The sequence below is a fragment of the Corvus kubaryi genome, unplaced genomic scaffold, assembly GCF_017639235.1.
Source record: "Corvus kubaryi isolate FWS band 111438036 unplaced genomic scaffold, C.kubaryi_AGA036_p1.0 split3-73, whole genome shotgun sequence".
NCBI lineage: Eukaryota > Metazoa > Chordata > Aves > Passeriformes > Corvidae > Corvus > Corvus kubaryi.
In genome coordinates this window covers 4100056-4124323 of record NW_024582091.1, presented here as the reverse complement: position 1 = coordinate 4124323, position 24268 = coordinate 4100056, and the positions used below count along the sequence as shown (strand labels likewise).

The following is a 24268-nucleotide window of genomic DNA, read 5'->3' as shown; positions in this document are numbered from 1 at the left end:
CCCTATACTGCACAGCTAACACCTGTCTGTTACTGCCTTGAATGACAGGTACACACCAGCATGGTGCACCTTCCAGATGGGCCACCCTACCAGAGCTGAAAGAGTTTTAGCTAAGAGAGAACGCCACTTGTTCATATCCTCAGAAGTTCAATTCAATAAAACAATCTTATCTCTCTTCCCAATCCTTTGTTCCAGTCGATATTATATAGGACTTCTGGCTCTAACAGTTATTTTAAGGACTCAGGAACTAGACTCTGGACAGGCCAGAGGCAAGACAAAGCACTAACTGTTCCTTTTAAGCAAACAATTATGCAAGTCATTTTAATAAGCAAGCTGCTAGTCTTAGCATAAAGGACAAAGCTTGAATCCAGACTGAGCAACAATCAAATGGCAACCTTTTGATTTCTCCACAGGTGTTAGTAATACTAAGTAGCATATGTAACAATAATTTCTGAAATCCAAACTTTCACAAATGCATAGAAGCTTTTATGTTTTTCTCATATTGGACCGTAAAAAAATGGTGACGCACCTCAGCAGTTCAGCCATTTTAACGCCAACAAAAGTTTCCAAATACACTGGCACACGTTCCAAGGGAACTCTTTTGAATTAAAAAAACCCCAAACAAAACAGACTCTATTGTTCTCTTTCATTAAATAAAGAAACTCATGTAAACACCACATGTTTTTTAAATCCTGACCAGCTTGGCTTAGGGCTATCAAGCAACTCAGCTGAACTAGCAGCTGGACAATGTCTACCTGCTGGTCCCTTGCTCAGGGTGCTGGATTCCACCTTCTCTTTACACACAAAGGTTTAACTGGTGCTAATCTCCAATCAGACTGAGACAAATCAGCGTAACATCTGATCACCTGAGCGTCTTCTCTACACAAAACTGTGCACTCTGCTGTCTTTAATTCAATGCATAGAAAAGATCCACAGCTCCGAGAATGATGTTTCTGTCACCTTTTGTAGCCCTCCTCCCATTTTTGTAAGTGAATTTGTCTCAACTCCTTCAGTAACTCTTGGGAAAAAAGACTGTATAGGTGTACACCTTATTCTTTTAGTCAAGTTACTAATACAATTAGTAAAGGACAATTTTACACCAGTAAACTAGTTATACCAACTAATGTCATTATATGATAATGAAAAGGACAATGAAACTAAATTATAAGAACATAGAGCCTCTAGTAATTAGAGCCTTGGACTACTGAAAACACTACACAGAATGAAGGAAAAGCAACTAGTCACCAATTTTTTACTGAAACAGATGCTATTTTAATAGATGCACATAGTAACAGTGCACATATACAACAGTAATAGTACCTGCTCATTAACCAATTCAAAACACAAAACTAGCTTGACTGTTATATCACTTAATGCAAGCAAATTCATCACAGCTCAGTCTCATATATAGAAGGCTCACATAATTTTCTTGGTGAAGGAGTATTTCATATAATCTCAAAATAATCATTGCTTGAGACTTCTGTTGAATCAACATCTCAATTTGTAACTAGCCAGCTTTTCCTTACGCCCAGACTTACACATGGCCAAAGCAAAGAAAAACAAAATGTCAGAAGAAGCAACTAGGTTTTGGTATGAAAAGAGCTCTGAGTTAAAAGGCTCCTCTATTACATCCAACTTGCTTACCATACAAGAGTGTACCTCAACTAATAATCAGTATCATCATCTGACTCTTGTGGCAAAACTGACACTTCTCAGCAGGCAGAATCAGACCTTTACCTTTCACCCTCAACGAAAAGCGTTGCTAATTAACAGATTTTCCTGTTTACAAACTTTGCAATATTTCAAAACATGAAGCTGATGTTCTAAGCAGTTGCTTTTCCTTTGAGCAATGAGCACACACAATAGACTCCTTATTAAACATTCTGTTGTATGAAGTGATAGTGCAACTGCAGTCTAAGGATGCAGACCAAAGTCTTGTAGGCAGAGCCTTATTACAATAGCTAGAAACATGAACTTTCAGATGTACACATCCTTATTGAGAAATCATGTACCTGAAAACTGTTCTACTTTTCTCAGCTAACCTGTAAGGAGTGTAATAAAAAGTCGTTAAGAGGTTAATTCTACCTGTCAATCTTGTCTGGCATGTAGTTTACGCACGGTAGCTCATAACTAATACCATTAACTCTATGAAAATACGGATTTCTTGGGAAAATAAGAAATTGCAAGGGATTGCACGTTCAAAATCATGATTTATTGATGTATTTTTTAATCATGTAGCTCCTTGCAATGATACAGTTTATAAATTATAGAACAAGTATAGTTCTTTCCACAGCTTTCACATTTTAGTCCTCCAGTCCAGATCAGTATTTTGAAACAAGATGATCAAAGGTAAATTATGCAAAATGGCTTAAAAAAAACTACACTAAAAAGCTTCAGTTCTTCCAGGACCCAAGATACACACATAATAAGCAGCATTACAATGTCTGCACTACACCCCCAAGCGATATATGCAGGAGAAGCAGCGTACAGTACCTGCACCAGACCTCAAGGTACACTTCATGATTAGCAGTACACAGCACCTGAACATCTACAGCAGCCTCCAAATTTAACTTAGTAAAACAAATGCTCAAAGGGTTTACAGCATGTGTGGCAAGGTTAGATGAAGGGTTGTAGCACGTTACAATAGTGTCCAAGTGAGCCCTGCTTACCTGTGCATTCACACCAGGCCAGTGCACGAGCAGTACACACCAGCATTTCACCCCTGCACTGTGACACTCTCCAAGCAGGGACACGGACCTGCAAACTCATCCTACAGTACACGGGAACAACTCATTGCCCATATCCCTCTCCCTTCCACGCACATCCCATGGAGAAGGCAGGCAGGCTCCACTGAACTTCTACCAAGATCAAATTACATTGAGGAGCAACTGACACCACTGCATTGGTGGGGATGTACCTCTGCAGTCAAACTTTAAACTTCGTGCTTGCTTGCCCTTGATTGTTTTTCCTTAAGGTTGATGTTGACAAAATGCCATATCTTAAAGGCAAACAAAATTAAGTTTAATTTAAAGAAAACATTTATTTGAAGTTCTTTGAAGTCACACAGTTTAACAGATGACAACTTTCTCCCTTTCATATTTCAAGTCTTCACCAGAGACCATACACACTGTCCCATGGACAATGAGATTTTCCTATTGATTCCTTTTGAACAAATCAGTGTCTAGGCAGATGAAGATTCACATTTTAACCAGACTAATTTAAAAATAGTTTTTAAAAAACCCCAACACAACAAAACAAAACTTTGTTATCAAATTCTTATCACAAATAAAAGGTGTTTAACACTCATAAGCTTGATCTCAAAACAAAATCCCAGCCATTCACAATCAAATAGAACATACCGCCTTCAAAAAAATTCCCGGAATTTTAAAATGCTCCAAATATATACACATTTATAACTTAAGTGCTTATTAGCTACAACCTTTTACTCATGCAAAAGTTGTGAGAGGAGAAGGAATTTCTTAGAGTGGCTTTTCTGAATATGCAGTAAAACTCTTCACTCGTGCAAAGAACAAAGGGGTGTACATTTTGTCAATGTCAAAAGTAGTAACAGCTGTCTCACCAGTCGATCTGCAAAGAGCATTGTAAAAGTTAAATCAGACATAAGTTGCTGTTTGAGTCCCTCAGTAATGCAATCACGTTCCATGGTACAGTGTGTGCATCAAACTACAGTTGGAATAAAGTGTCTTTTGTAATGCCTTGTTCTGAAAGCATTTGAGTACTGGCTGAATCACACTATACAGAATTCATTTCTACTTTCGTATCTAAGAAACCACTTTCCCTTTCCACTCTTATTATGAACTCTAAGACGTGAGTAGTACAGAAACTTCATGAATGAAAAGAATGTCTGCAATATGCACACTTCCTCATAAATTAGGTATGACAACATTAGCTTTTACAAAACTCATTTTTCTGTTTATGGAAGTTACCTATACTCCCAACCATCAGTAGTTTATTTCCTGTATTTTATATTTCCTGTATATTCTCACAGCTCAACAGCTGAGCTATGTTCCTGTAAAAACACTGAATATAAAGATTAAGAACACTGGAAGACAAGGCCTAAATCTACCCTAACTGCCAACATCAAACATTTGGAAAGCCAACTTGCCAATAATTTGGAGTGTCAGGTGCAAGAACAGTGGTCATGGCTCCTGCCTGGTCAGTGATCAGAACAGCTGGCCATATGCCCATATTCTGCACTGCTGAATTATATATCTTAATGAATATACACTTTCCCTCACTAACACCACATTAAGTCATTCAACCCTGATTCAGTTCCAAAATCAAACACTCTGAATAAATCCTTTAAAAAGCTGAAATACTGCATTTATACTACTTAGGAAACCTCCTATTATCATTAGAACGGGTTACTAAAATCTTGGGATTTCTTTACGTAAAAGTTCAAATTAGGATATTTTGTTAAAGCCACCTAAGTCTCAGACTCTTTACATTTTTTGTGCTTAGTACTGGACAAATTAACATCACTTTTAATTCTACAGTTTAGTATCCTTCTTAGCTCCTGTTCTCCATTCACTTACCTGCAAGTGATGTGACAAGAATGATGTATCCACACAAGTTTGTTGAACCTCTGGCGCCCACTGGAGCACAACTGTAGTCCTACATGGAAACTGTGATCTGTTTCTTGAGCAGGAACTCGGCGGAAATACCTGTATTTGTGGTAATCAACTGGTTTCTGTACAGAGAAATAAGAAGTTTCATGACCTACAAAGAACACATTGTGCAACTATTTATCCTGAGTAATTGTGAGACCAGACTGGTAAAACTCTGATACTTAAAAACAAGTACTACTGTTCCTTCAAAATACATAAATGTGTATGTTAATGATGGAAGAAGTTTTCAGAGAAAGCAAAATAAGCATGGAGGACACCACCCAACTGTGCATACTCACTGTAACACTTCTTACTCTTCACAGGTTTCTCTTGACTAGCACTTTGGTAATCAGAAGAATGTGTAAGTAAGTTAATCAAATCATTCATAGTTCAATTAACAAATACTGCTTATTTAGTTTTACTAAATATAACTGCACACAGTCAAATCTGATCTTAGAAAAGGACCTATTCATCCTTCTTTTGTGTTAACAATGGTGACACCTAATAGCACCACACCTGGAAATAAAGCCTAAGGGGGAGAACAACTGTTTAAATGTGAACCAGATATTTATTTGCCTTAAAAATTTATTACAGATCTGGGGACAAATGTAAGAGACATCACTGAGGTTATTTATTTATATTTTATTTTTAAACAATTTTAAAAATTAAATTAATTTTTTAATCCTTTGGTGTAATGCAAATCTTTGGGTCCCTTAAAACATTCAGTCTGAGTAAAATCTTGTTAGGAGCCCCCTCCTTAATCCATTTCTCCTCTATTCTATTTTTCTACCTACCTCTTCCTTCTTCTTCATTATTACAGCAAATACTTTGGTTTGATTGTCTTTTTCCTGGGAAAGGCGATAATGGCCAAGCAAGATTGCATCTGTTCTGCAAGGTTAAAAAGAAGGATACTGTCAAGGACATAAAAATATTCCGTGTCTCAAAAGCATGATGTTCTTGTAAGACAAATATCAGCAATGAAACAAAGACTGACTACATAGCATAATTATATAAACTATTTCTTATTTCCATTCAGTAAAGGCTCATCAATGATATTAAATGATGAAAACATTTTGGGAAGTTGCTTCTAATTTTCCCAAACAGGACAGTAAAGGTAGGTTAATTGGTTCTGCCTAGCCTACTGCTTAATATTTACAGATTTCTGGTGAACAGCTCAAACCTGTTTTGAAGTTGCAAATTGTTTTCTATGTTTTTATGTGCAAACATCAAGAAGTAATAATTTCGACATAACCCAATGAAATCTTTATTTTCCTTCAGTTAAGGAAGTATGAGAAGGCAGTCAGTAACCAAATAGTATCTTTAAAAGGACTGTTCTATCTACGTGCCTTAAAAATTTCAAATCACATAACCCACAAATTAAATCTAATTACAATATCAGGACCCTAAAAGGAAAGATATCTTTGCATAAACATCAAAATTTTTTGTAGTTCTTAGGAGAGAATTATAGACATCTATAACACAATATAAATAACATTGTTTTCCTAAGCCAGGATATAGAATCTGAGACAAAAGTAAATAGAAATTGCTAGGTAAAAGCAAAATGAAAACGGTAGAGCCAAATTCTTTATTTCAATAACCTTGTGTTTTTCGTCCGCAAGCGGGGAACTATAGATTGAGGATCTTCAGGAGTTGTTAGCATCATAACTTGACCATCTGGAAAGAATCTCAAATACCTGCAAAAACATAATTACACAATGCAAACCTAGAAAATACATCCTTTTCCTGTCTTTTTTTCTGTTTGTTTGCTTTTAAAATCACAGGATGTCACCCAGAAGGATTTAGGACTTAATTAGTAATAGCATTTGAAAACACATTTCTTCATACATAACAGAAAAAAAAGAGATCAGAAATCAAAAGAGAGTGATGAATATTGAAAGAGGAAGTTATGAAGAGTTACAAAGTTTTGTCACCTCTACCAAAGCAAGGTGCCTACCCTGGGATCAAAACTGACCTCAAGTTTCTCCATTCCTAGCATCCACTGAGACCAATGCAACAAAATCTGTTACAGTATCAGTACAGAATTAGCAATGTCATATGGACTTTTTCAGGTTCTGGAATCCAACTGATTTTTACAGGACTGAAATACTGTGCAGATGTTTGAGACTACAGCAATAGCCATCAGGTTCAATGGTTTCTATGAACAGCTTCCAGCCTCAGAAGGGACAGCAGAATGAAACAATAAATGCTGGCAACGGCAAGACGAACAACAGCAGAAAAACAGGCTGAGGAAACAAATGGCAAGGCATTTACATCAAGTTGAGAAAGCCCAGCCTCTTGAGTTTTACAACTGATTACACATAAGCTAAACGACTAATCTTGAACAATCACATGTATTTTCTTTGCTGAATTCTGTCATGTGTTCTATCAGAAATGTAAAGCAAAAGTTGTTTAGGGAAAGAAATCTGCAGATGAGTATTAACTGTTATACGTGTTCAAGCTTCAGCCACATTACATGGTTTAAGTGAGGATGAAACATGTTTCTAAGCTCATTTCTAATGATCATAATAAATCCTATTTCTAAAACCTATTCTCAAAAAATACACATTGCTTTACACACTATAGCAGTCCCATTCAGTTTTACAGAATGATTATTGTCTGTGATAGCCAGAGATGGATTTAAAGAACTAAAGAGAGAGAAACATTTCACTCACTCATTGTACTACAGCTCTACCTGTAATATTCCACTTGGTGCCATGCTCTATAGAAACCATCAAGAGACTGTTCTCCTTGACGTATGTATTTTGTCTTGCTGACATATACACCTACAGAAAAGGAAGATATATGAACAAAAATTAAGAACATAAAATATTTATGATGAAAAACCAATAATCTAAAACTTTTGATAAGCTTTTGTTACTTAAATACATGGAAGTTTTTATTTTCATCCCTTGCACCTTTCCCTTCCCTTTGCAGATATTCTACACATTCAAATGCATGGACAAATTCAGATTAGGTCTAACAACAACAACGTCATAAACATCAAACCCACCTGACTGTTTCTGTCATGGCTACATACATAGTTACAACTATTTCCAGAAGTACTGCTTACCATCAAATCGAACGCGAGGCCTTTCCAAAAACATGTCCCTCCAAGACGCATATGGAACAAGTTTATTGCAGCTCCTGCCCCATATTTTCAAACAGACTTGATGCCAGATTTCAGGATCTCTAGTGAAAATGAGAGAAAAGCAAACCCCATAACTTCCCTACAAACCCTGTTTAGCTTTTATGTATCAAAGTAACACTCCCTTACTTAGTTTGGATGCAACTAAAAGAACCTTTCTCAAACAGAAATAGCTCATAATTTAAAACCTTTGACTAATTTACTTAATCCTGGAGTGTTTGAAAGCTTTTTCCTCTTCCAGTGAAATTTAAGAACAGAGTGTCATTTTCATCCTAGTACAGAACCACAACACTGCAGCACACTGGCACTTCTCTATGTGGCTGTATGAGCATGACAACATAACAGACCCTATTTTGGAGACCTGAAACTAATTTGCAAACAGGGAAGAGCAAGTAATAGTTTCTGCTAGATTTTTTATTACAGTAAAGTCATCTATCTCACATACAATTTAATAGTCTATTCAAAAACTGATTAGCACTGTGAGGAGCTTAACATGAAAATGTCCATGGGAAGGAAAAGCAGGACATACTCAGTGCAAAGAGAAGCTTCACTCTGGATAAATTATCTACAATACCTGGCACAAATGTAAAATCCTCGACAAACAAGGGATAATTGCTCCAATGATCTTAGATCCAAGTCACTTGAAACCACCCATCGGAAAATGTACATTAGTACTTCCATAGGTAATGCTTAAAAGAGAAAAGAAATCCTTGTTAGATGCAACCCGTAAATCAACAGGTTATTTATAATTCCATGTTCGGCTTTTGACTATCCATTAAAAAATCCTACTTTTCACACTGTAGCCCAATGCCAGAGAACAAAAAAAAAATTATCTTTAACTTAAAAGGTCACTATAGATTAGATGTGATATCCATAAAGAATCCTTTTCAGCCTACTAACTTCTGAAGCAGACATTGTGATTTTTTGAAAGTTTTCATTCTGCTATAAGAAAGTCGGTAAAAAAGATACTCTAACACAGGACTGGCTGGAAAGCAGAATATAAATCTAGAGACCAACATTGCTTCTCAAAGGACACATCTCCTGAGATCATTTTAGAGTACTGTCTGCAACATCTTGTCTTTATTGGCAAAAAAAGAAAATACATTTTCCCAAGTGTACAATGCACCAGTTATTAAAATAAAATAATTTTTTAAACCCTATTTTCTTTATGTTTTGATTTGCTTCACTTACTTCATTTTCTTTCCTTGACCAGAAAAAAGGAGATCAGGCCAAGATTTCAAAATGCAACTGATAATTTAGGATGCAGAACAAAAGTATCTGTTTTTAAGAAAGATCATAGCTCATATACACTCTCTACAATTTAGATCTCATAAGGAAGTCTCGGGATAACTGTCCCAGAACTGAAGCACTGGAAGTCATTAACCTTCAAAAGACTTTCTAGCTTTGTTATATAGTCTTTCTAAACCTGAAAACACACTTGTTGCAAAAATCTCATACAGAATCAGATAAAATCAAGACATGTGAAGATGCATACCATTCACAGAACAATTGTCTCTTACTCACAGTTAAAAACTGTAATACGTATTTGCAACCAAAACAAAAGAACTGGAAGGAAAACTGGAATACACTTACTTCAGCAAGTCATTCCTAGAAGTTGCTACTTTTAAGTATGCCTCTGATCCTGAAAATTCTACTCAGAAATACTACACGGAAACAGCTTGTGTGATAAAGACAAGATCTTGTATGAGAACAAGATTTGTTTACCTAGTTGATCATTTTTTGTCCTTTGTATCTAACTATATCAGTAAATAAAGAGATCATGTATGCACTTCTTCAAAGGTGGCTTTTGAAATAAGGAGACAAATGTTTTCATCAAGTGAAACGTCTATATAAATTCTGCCTCTCAACTCTTACAGTGTATCATAACTCATACCTGAGATATGGGTCTGGCTGACATCAACTTCAGGCTGACAAAGTTTGACTGAAGATTCCTGAAGAGTTAACTGCTGTTGGAAATCCGTCAGGAGATCTGCCATTTTGTCATCCTCTTTGTTATCCTCAACACTAGAAAAGGGGCAATGCCAACACTGTAATATTGGACAGAACATACCAACAGATGTCCTCATCTTGGCATCAATCCACTGCCTTACTCTCATTCAATAGAGTTGTTTCCTGTGTGTTTTTAAAGCAATCTCATTTCATCATACAATAAAGCAACTACTGAAATATGATCAAGTTCATTTAGATGTTGCTGGAATGCCTCTGACAGTAACAACTGGGTTTTTTTCATTAAATTCCCATCCAAGTTTTTTTTTTGTATTTGAGAGTTTTTTAGTGAAGTCACTGAAGAATTTCTTGACCCTATGAAAAGAAAAATCTCATCTTGCACTTTGTCTAAAATATGGCATATGCAGGAAATAAAGTGCCGTTAATGAAAAGTTGTATTTTGTAATCCTTCTCATATAATGTAAGATATTGGAAACAATTAAGGATTATTTTTCACTCTTGTGTTATTCACTAAAGAGTGATCCTTGGTGGGTTTATTCAACAACAATGAAGTAAAACTATTCTTGTACATATTCTGTAAATAGGCAGAAATAATAAATTTCAGGAGCCAGAACAAGATAGAAGAATGAAAACAATAAGCTTGGTACTCATCAGTAAACTTGAAGGATTACTAAGTGATAAAAGAACATTACCACACTGAAAAAATATGTCTAAATTTAAGTTGTATGTCATAATAAGATCTTTTAATAGCTGCCTGCTTGCTTGCCCCAAATAACCAGAAACTACATAAAACCCCTTAAGCGCACCACAAAACACCTTTTTTCCCCGACTTGGTATACAAGCCAATTAAGAAATCTTCCAGTCACTTTTTAATACTATTCAATTCTACTTTAAACAAGCTAATAGAATGAGCTGAGAATATAAGCAAGCAACTAGTAGACCTACCAATGGGTTTTGAAGTATCATAGAGAAGACAATTATGTTTGGGCCTGCCATAACTAATACTACAGTAAAATGATGCACTGAACATATTTTGAACTTTATTTTGATGAGTATGATGGTTGGTCCCAGTATCTACAGGCCACATTGTAAACTGTTTTTTCAAATTTGATTGTGTAATTTGTTTTTTCTCATTAAGACTGTATGAAAAACCTTCAACAGTAATTCAGAAAGCACAAACACCACAACTAAAATCTCTCAAAACAATATATCTCTACAAATACTGCTTTTAACCAATTGAGACTACTGGTTGTTTTTCCATCACTGCCACATAGTGCCAGGAACAGTACAGCAACACTTAGAAAACTAAATAAAAATCCACAGATTTGTAGAATCATTTAGGTTGGAAAAGACCTCTAAGATCATCAAGCCCAACCATTAACCCAGCACTGCCAAGTCCACCACTAACCATGTCCCTAAGTGCCACATGTACGCATCTTTTAAATACCTCCAGGCACGGTGACTCAACCTCTTCTCTGGGCAGCCTGTTCAAAGTGCTTGACAACCCTTTCTTCGAAGACATTTGTCCTAATATCCACCCTAAAGCACACCCAGAGGTCATTTCTTCTTGTCCTGTGCTTGTCATTTGGGAGAAGACAGCAACCCCTACCTCAATACAACCTCCTTTCAGGTGGTTGTAGAGAACAGCAAGATCTCCCCTGAGCCTCCTTTTCTCCAGGCTTAACACCCCCAGCTCCCTCAGCTGCTCCTTGTAAGATCTGTGCTCCAGACCCTTCACCAGCCCCATTGCTCTTCCCTGGACCCACTCCAGCCCCTCAATATCTTTCTTGTAGTGAGGGGCCCAGACCTGGACACAACACTCGAGGTGTGGCCTCACCAGTGCTGAGTACAGAGGGACAATCACTGCCCTGGTCCTGCTGGCCACACTACTGCAGATACAGGCCAGGATGACATAGGCCTTCTTGGCCACCTGGGCACACACTGGCTCATGTTCACACAACTACCAACCAGGATCCCAGGGTCATTTTCCAACATGCAGATTTCCAGCCACTCTGCCCCCAGCCTGTAGCTCTGTGTAGGTTTGCTGTGACCCAAGTGCAGGATGCAGCACTTGGCCTTGTTGAAGCTCACACAGTTGGCCTTGGCCCATTGATCCAGCATGTCCAGATCTCTCTGCAGTGCCTTCCTACCCTCCAGAAGGACCACTTCCACCGAACTTCATGTCAGAGAGTCTTAATGGAGTAGAGAAAGTGATGATAAAGAAAGAAAATAATCCTATGAAAACCAAGATTTTTACATGACCATAGTGCATGATCCAGTAGTTTTCCTAGTGCACAAATGCACAGCAAAGATTTCATGCCAGCAACACATTCAGAAATTAAAATAATGGATGTAAATAAAGCACTTAGCTCATCTTGCACTGTTTTATATTAAGTCAACTGCTGCATTGGAGCTGTACTGTTCTGGGGCAACAAGACTGAGCTAGTAATACCACAGGGACATGATTGTGCTTTCCTCTTTCAGTCTCCATTTTAAAACTCTTGATTTCTTGATGCAGCTATCAGCAGCACCAGTGGCTGCTATGAGTAAGCAAGTAATTGGGAAGCTGTTTCATAAGCTTGTCTACGTTTGGCTGCAAGGGCTGTAACAGAAGTTTTGGCCCTCCTTAAACAGATGTCTGGGGCTCATGTTACACCAACCATAAGCCACTACACACACATCTGCTGTACTAAGGCTAGGGGTATTCTGATGCCTGTAATGATGACAGACCAGACTACTCAGATTGCAGTCTTTGAGCTTCTAAATGTATTGCTCTACTGAAAATGCTCTCATTTGGCTGTGTTAGCACAAGAACAGATTATTCCATCGTTTAAGTAAGATGCTTATTTCGTACTATGAAGCTTTGACTAATTACTCTTTTTGCCATCTACAACTTTGTAGATGACCAAAAAACAAAACAAAGTGACTGATGCTTTTTTTTTCTTAATTAAGTAACAACGTAACTATTTGTAATCCTTCCCCCTGAAATCAGCTACCTCCAAACAAGCCTGTTATCATCTTCAAAAACTAAAGTCAAGTCCTCCTTGGACTAATACATCTGTAAATGTTCTGTGAAGCAGTCTACTAACTGAGATTAGGTAAGTTTTCCACATACTAAGAGACTTAAAACTGCATGTTACAGAGTATTGATATCCTTCAGAAACAAAATGCCATGTTTCAGTACTCCTATGCTACTAATCCTACTTAATCAGTAAAATTTCATACTTACCACCTCTTTCCAACTCCATCGCCATCTGGGGACCGTGTATAGGTGATCTTAAACTCTATGTCAGGTACAAGCTGCATGGCTAGACGATAAAACTTGATGGCTGAAAATAAAGGTTTGATGTTCAAACATATCTGATACCCATACTAGCTTATCAAAGCAAAGACTATTTTCAGAGACATGGTTTCAGCTAAAAGCACTAAAAAGGTGGAAAATGCCTTTGCCTAAGAAAGCTTATTTAGTCTAAACTGTTAGGTTTAAATTCAATACAGAAGAGAGGAACATTAAGTACCTATTTTCAAAACTAAAACCTCATACACTTTTTCAGAATAAAGAGTTATCTCAGATGTGTTTCAGCTTTTACAGATTTGTGTTATTTACCACAAATTCAATTATGGACTAGAAGATTTTACATTAAAACATTACAAGTCCTGATGTTGCTTGTTACCCAGCACTTCCACGGATTTCTCAACAAGCTGTAAAGCTTTTAGACAGAAGATCCATAACTAGCCATAAGTTAAATGAAAGAGAAAAATTATGCAGGTAGCTTAAGTCCCTGGTATAGCACAGACAGGCATTCAGATATATACAACACTACAAAGGTGAGAATGTTGAATAAAATATTGTTGCAACTTTAAAATTTCAACAATAGATGCAACATATCAATTTCTCTATGGAAACCCCTGGGATCTAAAGAGGCACAGAAGCAAGCCACTCAACACACTGACGGTGAGGAAAGCAGCCTTGTCACAAAACTATGGGATGTGAAGGAAAACCTGACAGATTGGGTTTTGCACGCTTTTCTCACACACAGAGAAAATACTTCTGCCTCTTGCACTACAAAGATCCTACAAACACTGAGTAGAGAAAGGAGTTCAGGAACATCACTGTGGCAACAAACTGTTATTTAAGCTGCAGAATATCTTTCTTCTGAGTCAGCTCTGTGAATCCTTCTTAATTTAAATGAATTGATTGTATGTACACTAAATCTATTTTAATACCAGTATTAAAATCATGTATGCATGTATATGTTTCTTTGTATTCCCGCATCATGACACCAAGATCAGACGGCAATTCTTCTTCAAGCTTGGACTCTTAAAACCCAAACTCAAATAAATCATCAATAAGTGTGGAGCTCAGAATTTGTCTAGTGAGTCTGAGAAACCTGAGTTTGAGGCTAGTAAGTGTTCCTATTTCCTTGAGTTCATGTCAGGGCCAGTGACTGATAAATAGTATCACTGGCTGCTGAGGATGAGAAATACCAGCAGACACAGATCAGTCTCAACGTTAGCACTTAATATTGCAGACAAGGCCTCTACTGTACTTAAGCAAGAACAAGCTGCAGCACATAACTGTCTCACAAACATCAGGTATCAGCAGATTTCAGAAGCAGGCTTGGATTCTGGTGACCTGGGCCAGGTCAGCAAATAAAAGCCTGGTCTGAAAACAGATGTCCCAACATGCGCTCAGTACTGTATCTGTGTCTGGCATAGGACCGTGCCTCTAAGGTCTCACATAGATCTATGTGCAGAAACAGTACAGTTTAGTTCTCTAAGTCTCAAATCAAATTCAATTGAGAAAGATGAATTCATATTCATGCAATCCAGATGTCTGAAACACTTTTGTGAATGGAACTCTGTTAGATATTACTATTTCTCTGCTGCTATGTTTAACATAGACGGAGTGCACTGAAGCAGATGAAGCAACAGCTTTCATTTTATATACACAATGGTTAAATAGACTGCTTTCCTCACCTTTTTTTTTTTTAATTTACTCAGAAAGAACCTTCACAATCTACTACATGATTTCCTAAATATGTTACCAGATTTTTAGTTCTGACATACTTTTTATTGTGCATTTAATCCTATACCAAACACCCACCATATCTTAGCCTAAAGTAGTTTTGCCCTGTAAAAACATGTAACAAATTAGAAACTGAGACAACTAATTTTATTAACTACAGGGGACTCATATTTCTCTCAGTTAATATGAAATATGAAATAACAACCAGAAATCCTGAAAAGGAAGGAAAATTCCCATGGTGGAGTAGAAGTTTTGTATTCAGCAGGTGGCTGAGTTCAGGAGCTTCCAGAGTTCTCTCAGATTTTTATATCTTAACTTATTTTGCAGCTGCACTTTAAACACAGTGGTCAAACCCTCTGGTGGATGAGCAGGATGGCACATACGTTCTGCTTCGCTTTCTTTCTCGCATGTAAGAAATAGAAAATTGATATCTCCACTACTGACCTACAGGACTTGGAAGTCAGGACAGACTTTTTACTCTCTAGATTCTAAAAACTAAATATGAGAAAGAAAACTTGAATTTCCATTTTTACTAGTGCTGATAGCAAGAGTGCAGGTAAGCAAGCTAGGCACCTTAAACATTTATGACAAACCTCAAAGACTACCAGACTTAAACATTCACTTCAGGAATTCTTGAAAAAGCTAATTTAGCTGGATGTGTTAATTAAAAAAACAAACAAAAACCACCAAACCCAAACAGCACCTTCAAAAAAAAAAAAAAAAAAAAAAAAAAAAAAAAAAGCACCAACCAAAAAAACCCACAACCAAACAACAAAGCATTCCACGGATTAAGCAGTTTTATTCTCAGTGGAACAATGAAGAACTGTGAGCACAGGAAATATAGTACATTTCCTTGATTAATTATTATGCTAATTTCATGTTACAGAAGTAACGTAAAGAAGCATTCTATATGAAGAAGCAATCTAGTGCTCCATTAAATTGCAGTATTTCAAGATACTGTTATTTTCCCTGAAAGCTAGAAATTCCTTCCTTGATATCACTTTTAGCTTTACCTCAACCTTAGAACTGTGATACAATGGTTCCTTCTATAGCATGTTTGTTTTCTTTTTTGAATAACAGAGCTCTCAAATGACTAGTAGCCTGTAGTTTAAGTTCACTGACACCATGTAGATTTTCCCATAAATTAGAGGGTGTTAGATTTTTCTGCAATAAAGGTGTTCATTGTAGACTTCCATATTACCTTCATAAAGGGCCCCATTTTGTTCTTCTTCCACTGCCTTCAGGAAAAGTTCTTTTGCCTGCACAATAAATTAAACAGAGCACTTATTTAATTCCTTATAAATACGTATAAATATGACATAAACGTATTTATAAGGATAACGATAATATACAATAACGATATTTACAATATAAATACGTGCAGTATCACTTGACTTAGAATTATTTTTTGATCTTACCTACTGTACCCTATGACAGAGATGAACAAAATAATTCCATAAGTAGATAAGACATACTCATGTGCTACAAGACAACCGAAATTTCCAGTCAACAAACTATCTATATTCCTGCTACTCGCCCTTTACCTACAGTTTTTCAGAAAGCAATTACAAAGGTGACACCAAGGCAAACATAAAGACTAGAAAAATCAGTGTAGAATTATAAAGACATTTAGTATGGAGACAACAAGATAATAACCTCTGTTGTTTCTCCAGATTTAATTCAGCATTAGCTTTTAGAATAGTTATACTGGAACAGTAATACAGACAAATAAAACCTCAAAATTATGCATCTTTTTCTGTACCTTTTCCTCTTTTGCTATCTCCTGTTTTCCCCTGGCATCAACAGACTTTAGTCCAGGTCCTCTTGACGATGCTCTGCATGGCAGAGGTTCCAACCCACTAGAACTCACACCTGGGGCAAGCTCGAACATCCACTGAGCTCTGAACATCTGGAGCTCTGCCTAAAAAACATTATTAATTTTACCTAGTATCACATATTCAGACAGTATATCTTCTGAAGAGACATTATAAAGTACAAACACAAAAAAGAATTTCAAAACTATGCTTTACATTTCCATGTCTTAGATGGCTTCCGTGAATTTAGGCACAGAGAGTCAGCAATTGTTTTATGGTAAATTAAAAAAAAAAGTGCACAAGTGCTTGTTCAGTCTCATTCAATAACAAAAGTGCTTTTTTCTGGACTGTTCACCTCAGAAGAAAAACTGGTGTTTCAAGAAGTGGTTGTTAGTACTATGGTTATGACCCAAGATTCCATAGGAAACTGTTGTTTCCAGACATGATCATGTTTGTTCTTGTTTATGCAGAATTATCATAAGCAAGAAGTCAATTAGCTCTTAAAATCAAAATTTAGGAAACCTAGTTTTTTGTACACAAGCATGGTAAGCTCTCTGACAACCAAAGCAGTCATTTATATATTATACAGATAAGACCTTACTCTTTTCTCTTTTAAAAATTATGGACTATGCTCTGTGAAACAAGACAAGTTACAATTCTCGCCATGCCTCTTTTTCAGCATCTTTGAATTACACTTTACACGTCTCTTGCAATCATCACAACTTTTGAGGAGCAACTACACAGAAATCTAGTCTTGTAAAAGAACAGACTTTTCTATTACACTGCTTTTATCAGCTTTCTGGTCCAGTAGAGAATAACAACTTAAACTGGAATTTGATCCATATGGAAACAGCTGTCCAATTCCTACAGTTCTTCAAAGAAATTCCAGATCTGTCATAAACTTTCTTTTCATCTACACAGACAACTGAAGACTGAATTTGACACTTGAAACACAATGCAAAATTTATCTCGCTTTTGGAGGGGCAGAGAGATTAAGTATTTGTCAGATCAACAAATGTGTGGTGACTAAACAAGGATACGTGATGCAGCTTAAATCACAGCAGTACTATGTTTGTAAAAACTCACTAGCATGGGAGACATACCTGAAGATTTGCTTCACCAGATCTTTCACTGTCATCAGTTCTCACCAAATCAGTGTGACAATCTTCTTCAGCTTCTGCCTAGTAAAGAGCAGTCAAATGTGATTATAGGGTCTGCATAAATCCCCACAGCATATTCACAAAGCACAACTGTCATGGACACACATTTAAAAAAAAAATTAAGCATACTCCCCTTTTGATGATAAAAATTAACTTTAGAACTACTGAGATCAGTTGTACTTCCCTATTAACTCAATGAAGATGGGTTTTGCATTTTAGACAGATTAATCCAACACAGGTTAGTTGTGTATCACTTGAAGGCTTCCATGCTTCAATACAATGGCACACCTGACTAAATACACTCAGTATCTACGTCAAAGCATAGAGCAAAAGCTTCAGTATTAAACAATAATGTGCTTTGTTCCACAAATTAAAATTTAATCACTATCTTCTCTTTCTAAAGATAACCAGTAGTTTTGATTTGTTTAATATTTGCAAGAGCACAAAATGCTTTGAATAACAATAGATATTTTATATATACATGTGAAACTAAACAAAAAATGTATTGGAAAATAAAACAAAAAACTAGCATGAGAGCTTGACAGCTGGTTTTATTTACAGTACAGCTGTGAGACAGGTTAAACAAATAAGATCTGAAATAAGACCTTTGACTAAACTTAACATGGCTCTACATAGGAAGTTAAGCCAGCTAGTTTAAGAGGAAAACTTAAAAATACACAAATTATTTCTCATTGTGAAATATACTGAGATTTACAGTCTACACTAAAACAAAGGAAAACTAATTCTGAGCATCAGTGACAAGTCACTACAATGACAACAGCAAGGTGCCAGTAAGGGGGAAAAAAACCCCAAAACCTCAACTAAGACACTTGTTTAAGGTTCTTTCTGCAGCTGAAGAAAACCAGTTTTTCTGCTATTCTGCACTGAAATTCACACCTGTAGTTCTGCAAGTAGATAATGCAAAGTGAGATTACAAGAAGGCAAACCTGACATTAAGATTATCACAACTACATACAAGAGTTTTATTTCCCACTCCTTTCTATTGTACACAGTGCTCAGAGACTTCAAGCAACATTCTGTCAGTGAGATTCTACCAAGCTCTCAAAAAGAAATCTCTACCTCCTGCACAAGTGCAAAATCAAAGTGCAAAAATCAAAGCATTCTTGTATTCAGAAAAATTATACCATTTTTACAGCATCTGGAAGTTCTGATCAAACTACAGAATACTAGCAAGCATGATGGGAAGGCAACCTTTAATCTCTTTGTCTTGGTGACAAGCACCTCTATGGAGTTTGCTTATGTCTTCAGATTCCCCAGCAACCACAAATTTACTGGCTTGTCATCTGTAAAAGTGTTTTCACTGATGTCTCAGATAATTTATCATTTACAATTGATAGACATGGTTGGTTGGCTAGAGATAAACAGATATTGCATCTATTTCTACATTCTCATGTTTAATTTCTGTACATTTTCAATTTCCCAGTCGAGGAAACAGGTGAGCCAGAACACTACAAAACACCATTAAATCTGAGCAAGGAGGAAATAACTTGGAAATTTCATGGGCTTTGATTCCAGAATTTAATTGCAGAGAGTTAATGCCCTATGAGTTGAGACAGTCCTACCACATTATTAGCATCCAGGAATATTTTGTAGGCAAAGCAGAGCCAGCCTAGGAATGAGCTAGCTCTGAAATGGGTGTCTGTAAGTGCATTACTATGGCACTGGGCTGACAGAAATAAGGCGTAAGTCTGTGCGTAGTGCAAGGCCTCTGGTTTGCAGCTGAATTATGTCCAGTCAGCTCTCCAGTCTGGGCAGAATAAGCCTGGTTTTATCTCCAAAATGCAGAAACTAGCAATTTCTAAACTAAATCAACACACTATCTTCTTGTGCATAAAGGAACGCCCATTAAAACCTTTAACTCCTGAATTCTGTAAACAAACTGATTTAAGTGTTGAAACTACTTAGAAGGTTAGGAAGCTGGATGAAGTTTACCTCATTCAAAAACTTTTTATTTCGCTAATATGTTCAACTCTTGATTTTCATCCCCTCCTCTCTGTTCAACTGCCCTATTTCTTCATTTCTGAGTCACAGTCAGACATGGTAGTGGACCAACTGCATCCAAAATGTCATTTGATGCTCTTTAAAACCTAAATATGCTCTCAACTCAAACCAAAAATACTATGAAGACTTGGCCCACAGTCTAAAAGCTGTCAAAAACCATCATAAAAATGCTTATAACCGATGTTTTGACTTTTGCCATTACCTTCCCTATATTTTACGCATGTGTGATCTGCAATCTCTCATACCTCTCAAAAGTCTGTCTTACGGCAGTGGTAGCAGCCTAAGTGGCCACACCTCTAAATTTACTGGTAAAGCAATTAATTCACATTGCTACTGCACAGAAATGAACTGGAAAACTGATGTCTATTAACAACCTTTCCAGTATTTTTTTGACCTGATGACACCCTACGATTTTGCTAGGACAAATGAGTAAACACAGGTACTGTGAAGCAAGGACCTTCACCTGCAGACAGCTCATGAGATCACACCTAAAGCACTTTGCAAAGTGTAAAAATTGGCTCCTTGCCCCCACTCTGACAATACCTGTGTTGTACTTATAGTTTATAAAATTCACAACACTGTGCTCTGACTGCTACTTAGTGGATAAATCTAGACTGTGCATCCTTGTGCTGCTGGGCTTCCTCCTGATACAAGTCAGCTGTCACATGGAACAGTGACTTCATCCTGATTGAAAGCAAGACATCATAGTGTGTACTGACTGATTGGCTTGATTATTTTCCCTGAGAAAAGCAGTAGTCTGTCAAACCACCAAAAGGCAACATGTCAAAAGTAAACATCTGAATTAGGCTGCAACCTGTAAAAAATGAAGTCAGCTGAATAGATTCGATTCTGATTTGCTTGCAAAGCTTTAGAAATCATTTGCCAAATGCAGAACTAGTTTATTTGCACAGTTGAGTTTTGTTTTGCAATCAATAATTGCATGCTGATTTCCTCAGAGTACATTAACTGCTTACTAAACTGTCTGTAACATCACGTCCTTTAACAGTTCTGATCTCTGTTTCAGCAAAATAAAACCAAGATCAGAAACAGTTCAAAGCTGAGTGTCACCAGTTGAACAGGGCTCTGTGTTACGTGTGAACCACACAGAACTCAGGGAGGAGCAAGCACGGCAAAGCGAAACAGTGACTGTCAGCTAACATTCCTCTTGGTTTTATAAAAAAATGAGAAAGCCGCCCTATTTTTCTGTAAATGTGGTAGAAGCGACACCGTATTCAAAAATAAGAGCTTTTGTAACCGTGGTGAGACATTTTAAGAGCTCCTGTGTGATATAAATGGTTTAACTTTGAATGACTGAGTTCTCATCATGGATACTTGAATCCATATTGAGGCGCCGTCAGTAAAGCAATACTGAACCAAGGAGTATTTCTGATATGTTAAATAACAACTCAAATAACTCGAGTCCCTGGCCCACGGAGCCCTTTAAATTACTGAGTGACTTTAAGCCACCACATTTTCGAGGGAAGAAAGGGAAAGGAAGGGCACGCTCCTCTGTAATGACACAGGGATTTTGTTACGCGTTCCTACGGAGAGCTAGATCGCTCCACAACCAAGCAGCCCCACTGATCAAAATCCTCTGCGGGAGGCGGCCGTGTCTCGCCGCGGTGGGGCGGGATCACGGCATGTTTCCCACAAGCATCACTGGGTGCCCCGGGGCGAACAGGCGGGCAGGGCAGGGCTGCCTGTCAGCAATTCGGCCAGGGGGCCGCTCCCACGCACACACCCCTTATCCCGGTCCCGCCCGGCCGTCCCTGCACGGCGGCCGAGCCTCCGCCGCCCGGGCCCGCTCACCATGCTGCCGACGCTCGGGCGGCGCTGTCCCGTCCCGGGGGCTCTGCCCCCCGGCTTGGTCCGTGTGTCCTCCCTGCCCGCGGGGGGCACTTAGCAGAGTTCTCGGTCGGAGAAGCGCACCACGCAGCGGGAGTCCCTGCGGGCCCTGCGGACGGCAGCCATCTTCCCGGCGAGCGGGGCCGGCGGCGGGAGCGGCGGGACACGGCCCGGGCGAACCCGCCAGGTCAGAGCGCCGCCTCCCGCGCGGGCCGCTACGACGCGCGACCGCACAGACTCCCTGTCCCAGTACGCACCGCGGTCCGCGCCGCCTCTGCCGCCCGCGGGGGAGCGGCGCAAGGCCTGCTGGGGAGCGTAGTCCGCGGCGGCATACCACGGGAAAGGTTGCGGAGCAAAGGCTGCCGGGAATTGTAGTCTCCGCGAATGGAAATCCCGGCAAGAGGGATCCCAGGGGCGGGAGCCGAGGTAAAGCGGTGATGTTCGGGAGCCGCGATTTCCGCTGTGACTGTGGTCAGGCCGGGATCTGGCACAGGCGAATTGTCGACGGGTAACGGGAGAGCGCTCAGTGCCGCGGCTGCGGAGATAACAGCGGTGCCGAGGCCATTGAATCTCGTGGCCCTGGTCATTTGCCCGTCCAGTTCAGTGAGCGCAGTTATCACCTGCTGTCAGCACACGCCTCGTCAGGTTTTCTAAAATTGGACTAAACCTATTTTTTTAAGCGTGTCACAGTCTTTTTGTTCCAGAAGAAAACCACGTGTATGGATCGGTGAACCTTTGTGCATGTCTACTGCCCTGAGCGTTTTCAGGAGGAGGAGGAGGAGGAGGCGGCGTGTGTCTTCTCTGGAGGGGTAGGTGAGTGCTCAGGCCCGGGCAGCGGGAGCAGGAAATGGGGATGCAAGGGCTGTGGGAGCCGGCGTCAGCAGTGCGTTTCAGATCCAGGTGACTGTAGAGCTGCTCTGTGGAGAGGAGAGCGTGAGAGGCAAGGGAGCTGCCCGACACGCCGGGCGCCGATCCCTGGGCGGGCAGCCGGAGGTGGTGCGGAGCAGCAAGGACTGGGTGCTGCTGGCGTGCTGGTCGGCCCGGTGTGAGCAGTGGAGATGACAAAGCATGACCACTTGAGGTTTTGATATGGGGTGCTCATGGCTACAACTAGTTACCATTAGTGCTGCTTCTTGTTTGGAGTTGGAGTCAAAGCTGCTTTTCTCCTGCCTGTCTCTTCTTAGATATTAAACATTAGATATTAGTAAAAAATTCTTTACTGTGAGGGCGGTGAGGCACTGGCACAGGTTGCCCTGAGAAGCTATGGAGCACCCCATCCCTGGCAGTGTTCAAGGCCAGTTTGGATGGGAGTCTGAGCAACCTGGTTTAGCAGGAAATGCCCCTGCCCATGGCAGGGGGCTTGAAACTAGATGATTTTTAAGGTAATTTCCAATCCAAATAATTCTATGATTCTTTTGGGAATGAAAAAGCCTTGCCTCTAACAACAGAAAAACGGCGTCCAATGACTATCACTGGGCTGAGTGGTAATATGTGGTTATGCACATGGGATGTAATACAGGTGGCTTAAAGCAGAAGTCTCATGTAAGTGTACACTGCTCCTCCTGGCTTCACTGAGAATCATGCCTGTCTGTTGGAGGGAATTTGAGTCTTTATTATATATTCATGTAAATGTAAAGATTAGCCTCTGACTAGATGGGTTGGAGAGAGGCACCCAGAGCTTTGTTTTTCCCCACACCTGTTTTAGCAAATGAATGTCTTGTCCCACCCTGTACTCCTAAAGTACAGCACCAGCTCATCCTGTCTTTCCATACCCTGGGAATTAACTCTATGCTTTACCTTTAAAACCTAAGCGATAAAGTGTAAAAAGAAGTGGAGACTTTCTGAATCGCTATTACAGTCCTCATAATCAATTGTTCTTGAACAATTTTTTGTTCCTTGTTTTTGTTTTTCTGCCATTCCTGGTATGTCTTAGGCTGAGCCTGTCAGAGCCAGGGTGAGCTGCTGCTGCTTGTATGAGGAAGGTACAGGCCTCTCTAGCAGCACTTAAGATGTCGATATTCTTCCCATTTGTTCACAATTTAGTATTTCTGCATTCTAGTCTTGTTTAAATTCTTCTCTACGATGTGGGAGAGGCCCATCACCGTTGTGGGGTTTTTGTTTGTTCGGCTGGGTTTTGTTTTCACAGAATCACAGAACTGTGAGGGTTGGTAAGGACCTCTGGAGGTCATCTAGACCAACCCCCTTGCCAAGGCAGGGTCACCTAGAGCAGGTTACACAGGAATACATCCAGGTGGGTTTTGAATGTCTCGGGAGAGGGAGACTCCACAACCTCCCTGGGCAGCCTGTTCCAGTGCTCTGCCACCCTCAGTGTAAAGAAGTTCTTCCTCACGGTTAATGGAACTTCATGTGTTTTAGTTTATGGCCATTGCTCCTTGTCCTGTCACGGGGCACCACTGAAAGAGTCTGGCACCATCATCCTGGCACCCACCTTTGAGATACTTACACGCATTAACGAAATTTCCTCCCAGTCTTCTGCAGACTGAATAGGCCCAGCTCCCACAGTCTCATAAGAGAGATGCTCCAGAGATGGTTTGGTTTTTGGTTTTTTTTCGTTAAAACCCAGCTCAGCGCCCCCTCTGCGGGGGGGCCGGCCCGGCGCCCTCGGCCGCAGTCGTGGGGCGCTGTCCCCCCGCGGG

General features: G+C 39.2%; 2 protein-coding genes across 5 annotated transcripts in view; one reads left to right on the top strand and one right to left on the bottom strand.

Moving 5' to 3' along the window:
* Positions 1-2190: 2190 nt before the first annotated feature.
* Positions 2191-21890, bottom strand: FBXO9 (F-box protein 9). Its single transcript, XM_042016106.1, has 13 exons — positions 21576-21890; positions 17688-17765; positions 16533-16691; positions 15972-16029; positions 12971-13070; positions 9668-9798; positions 8348-8462; positions 7699-7817; positions 7321-7411; positions 6227-6322; positions 5423-5516; positions 4557-4711; positions 2191-3588 (listed from the first exon to the last, which is right to left on the bottom strand). The coding sequence occupies exons 1-13, from the start codon at positions 21576-21578 to the stop codon at positions 3480-3482; spliced, it is 1308 nt and encodes a 435-aa protein (XP_041872040.1). The 5' UTR covers positions 21579-21890; the 3' UTR covers positions 2191-3479.
* Positions 21891-22332: 442 nt separating this feature from the next.
* The window catches only part of CILK1 (ciliogenesis associated kinase 1), a 30456-nt gene continuing 28520 nt past the window's right edge, over positions 22333-24268 (top strand). For 2 of the 4 annotated variants that reach the window (XM_042016105.1, XM_042016100.1), the window contains exon 1: positions 22333-22420. The gene's annotated coding sequence lies outside the window, so the exon portion shown is untranslated. Of the gene's footprint in view, positions 22425-24268 lie in introns of all 4 variants that reach the window. The other 2 variants (XM_042016101.1, XM_042016104.1) reach the window with 2 other exon arrangements.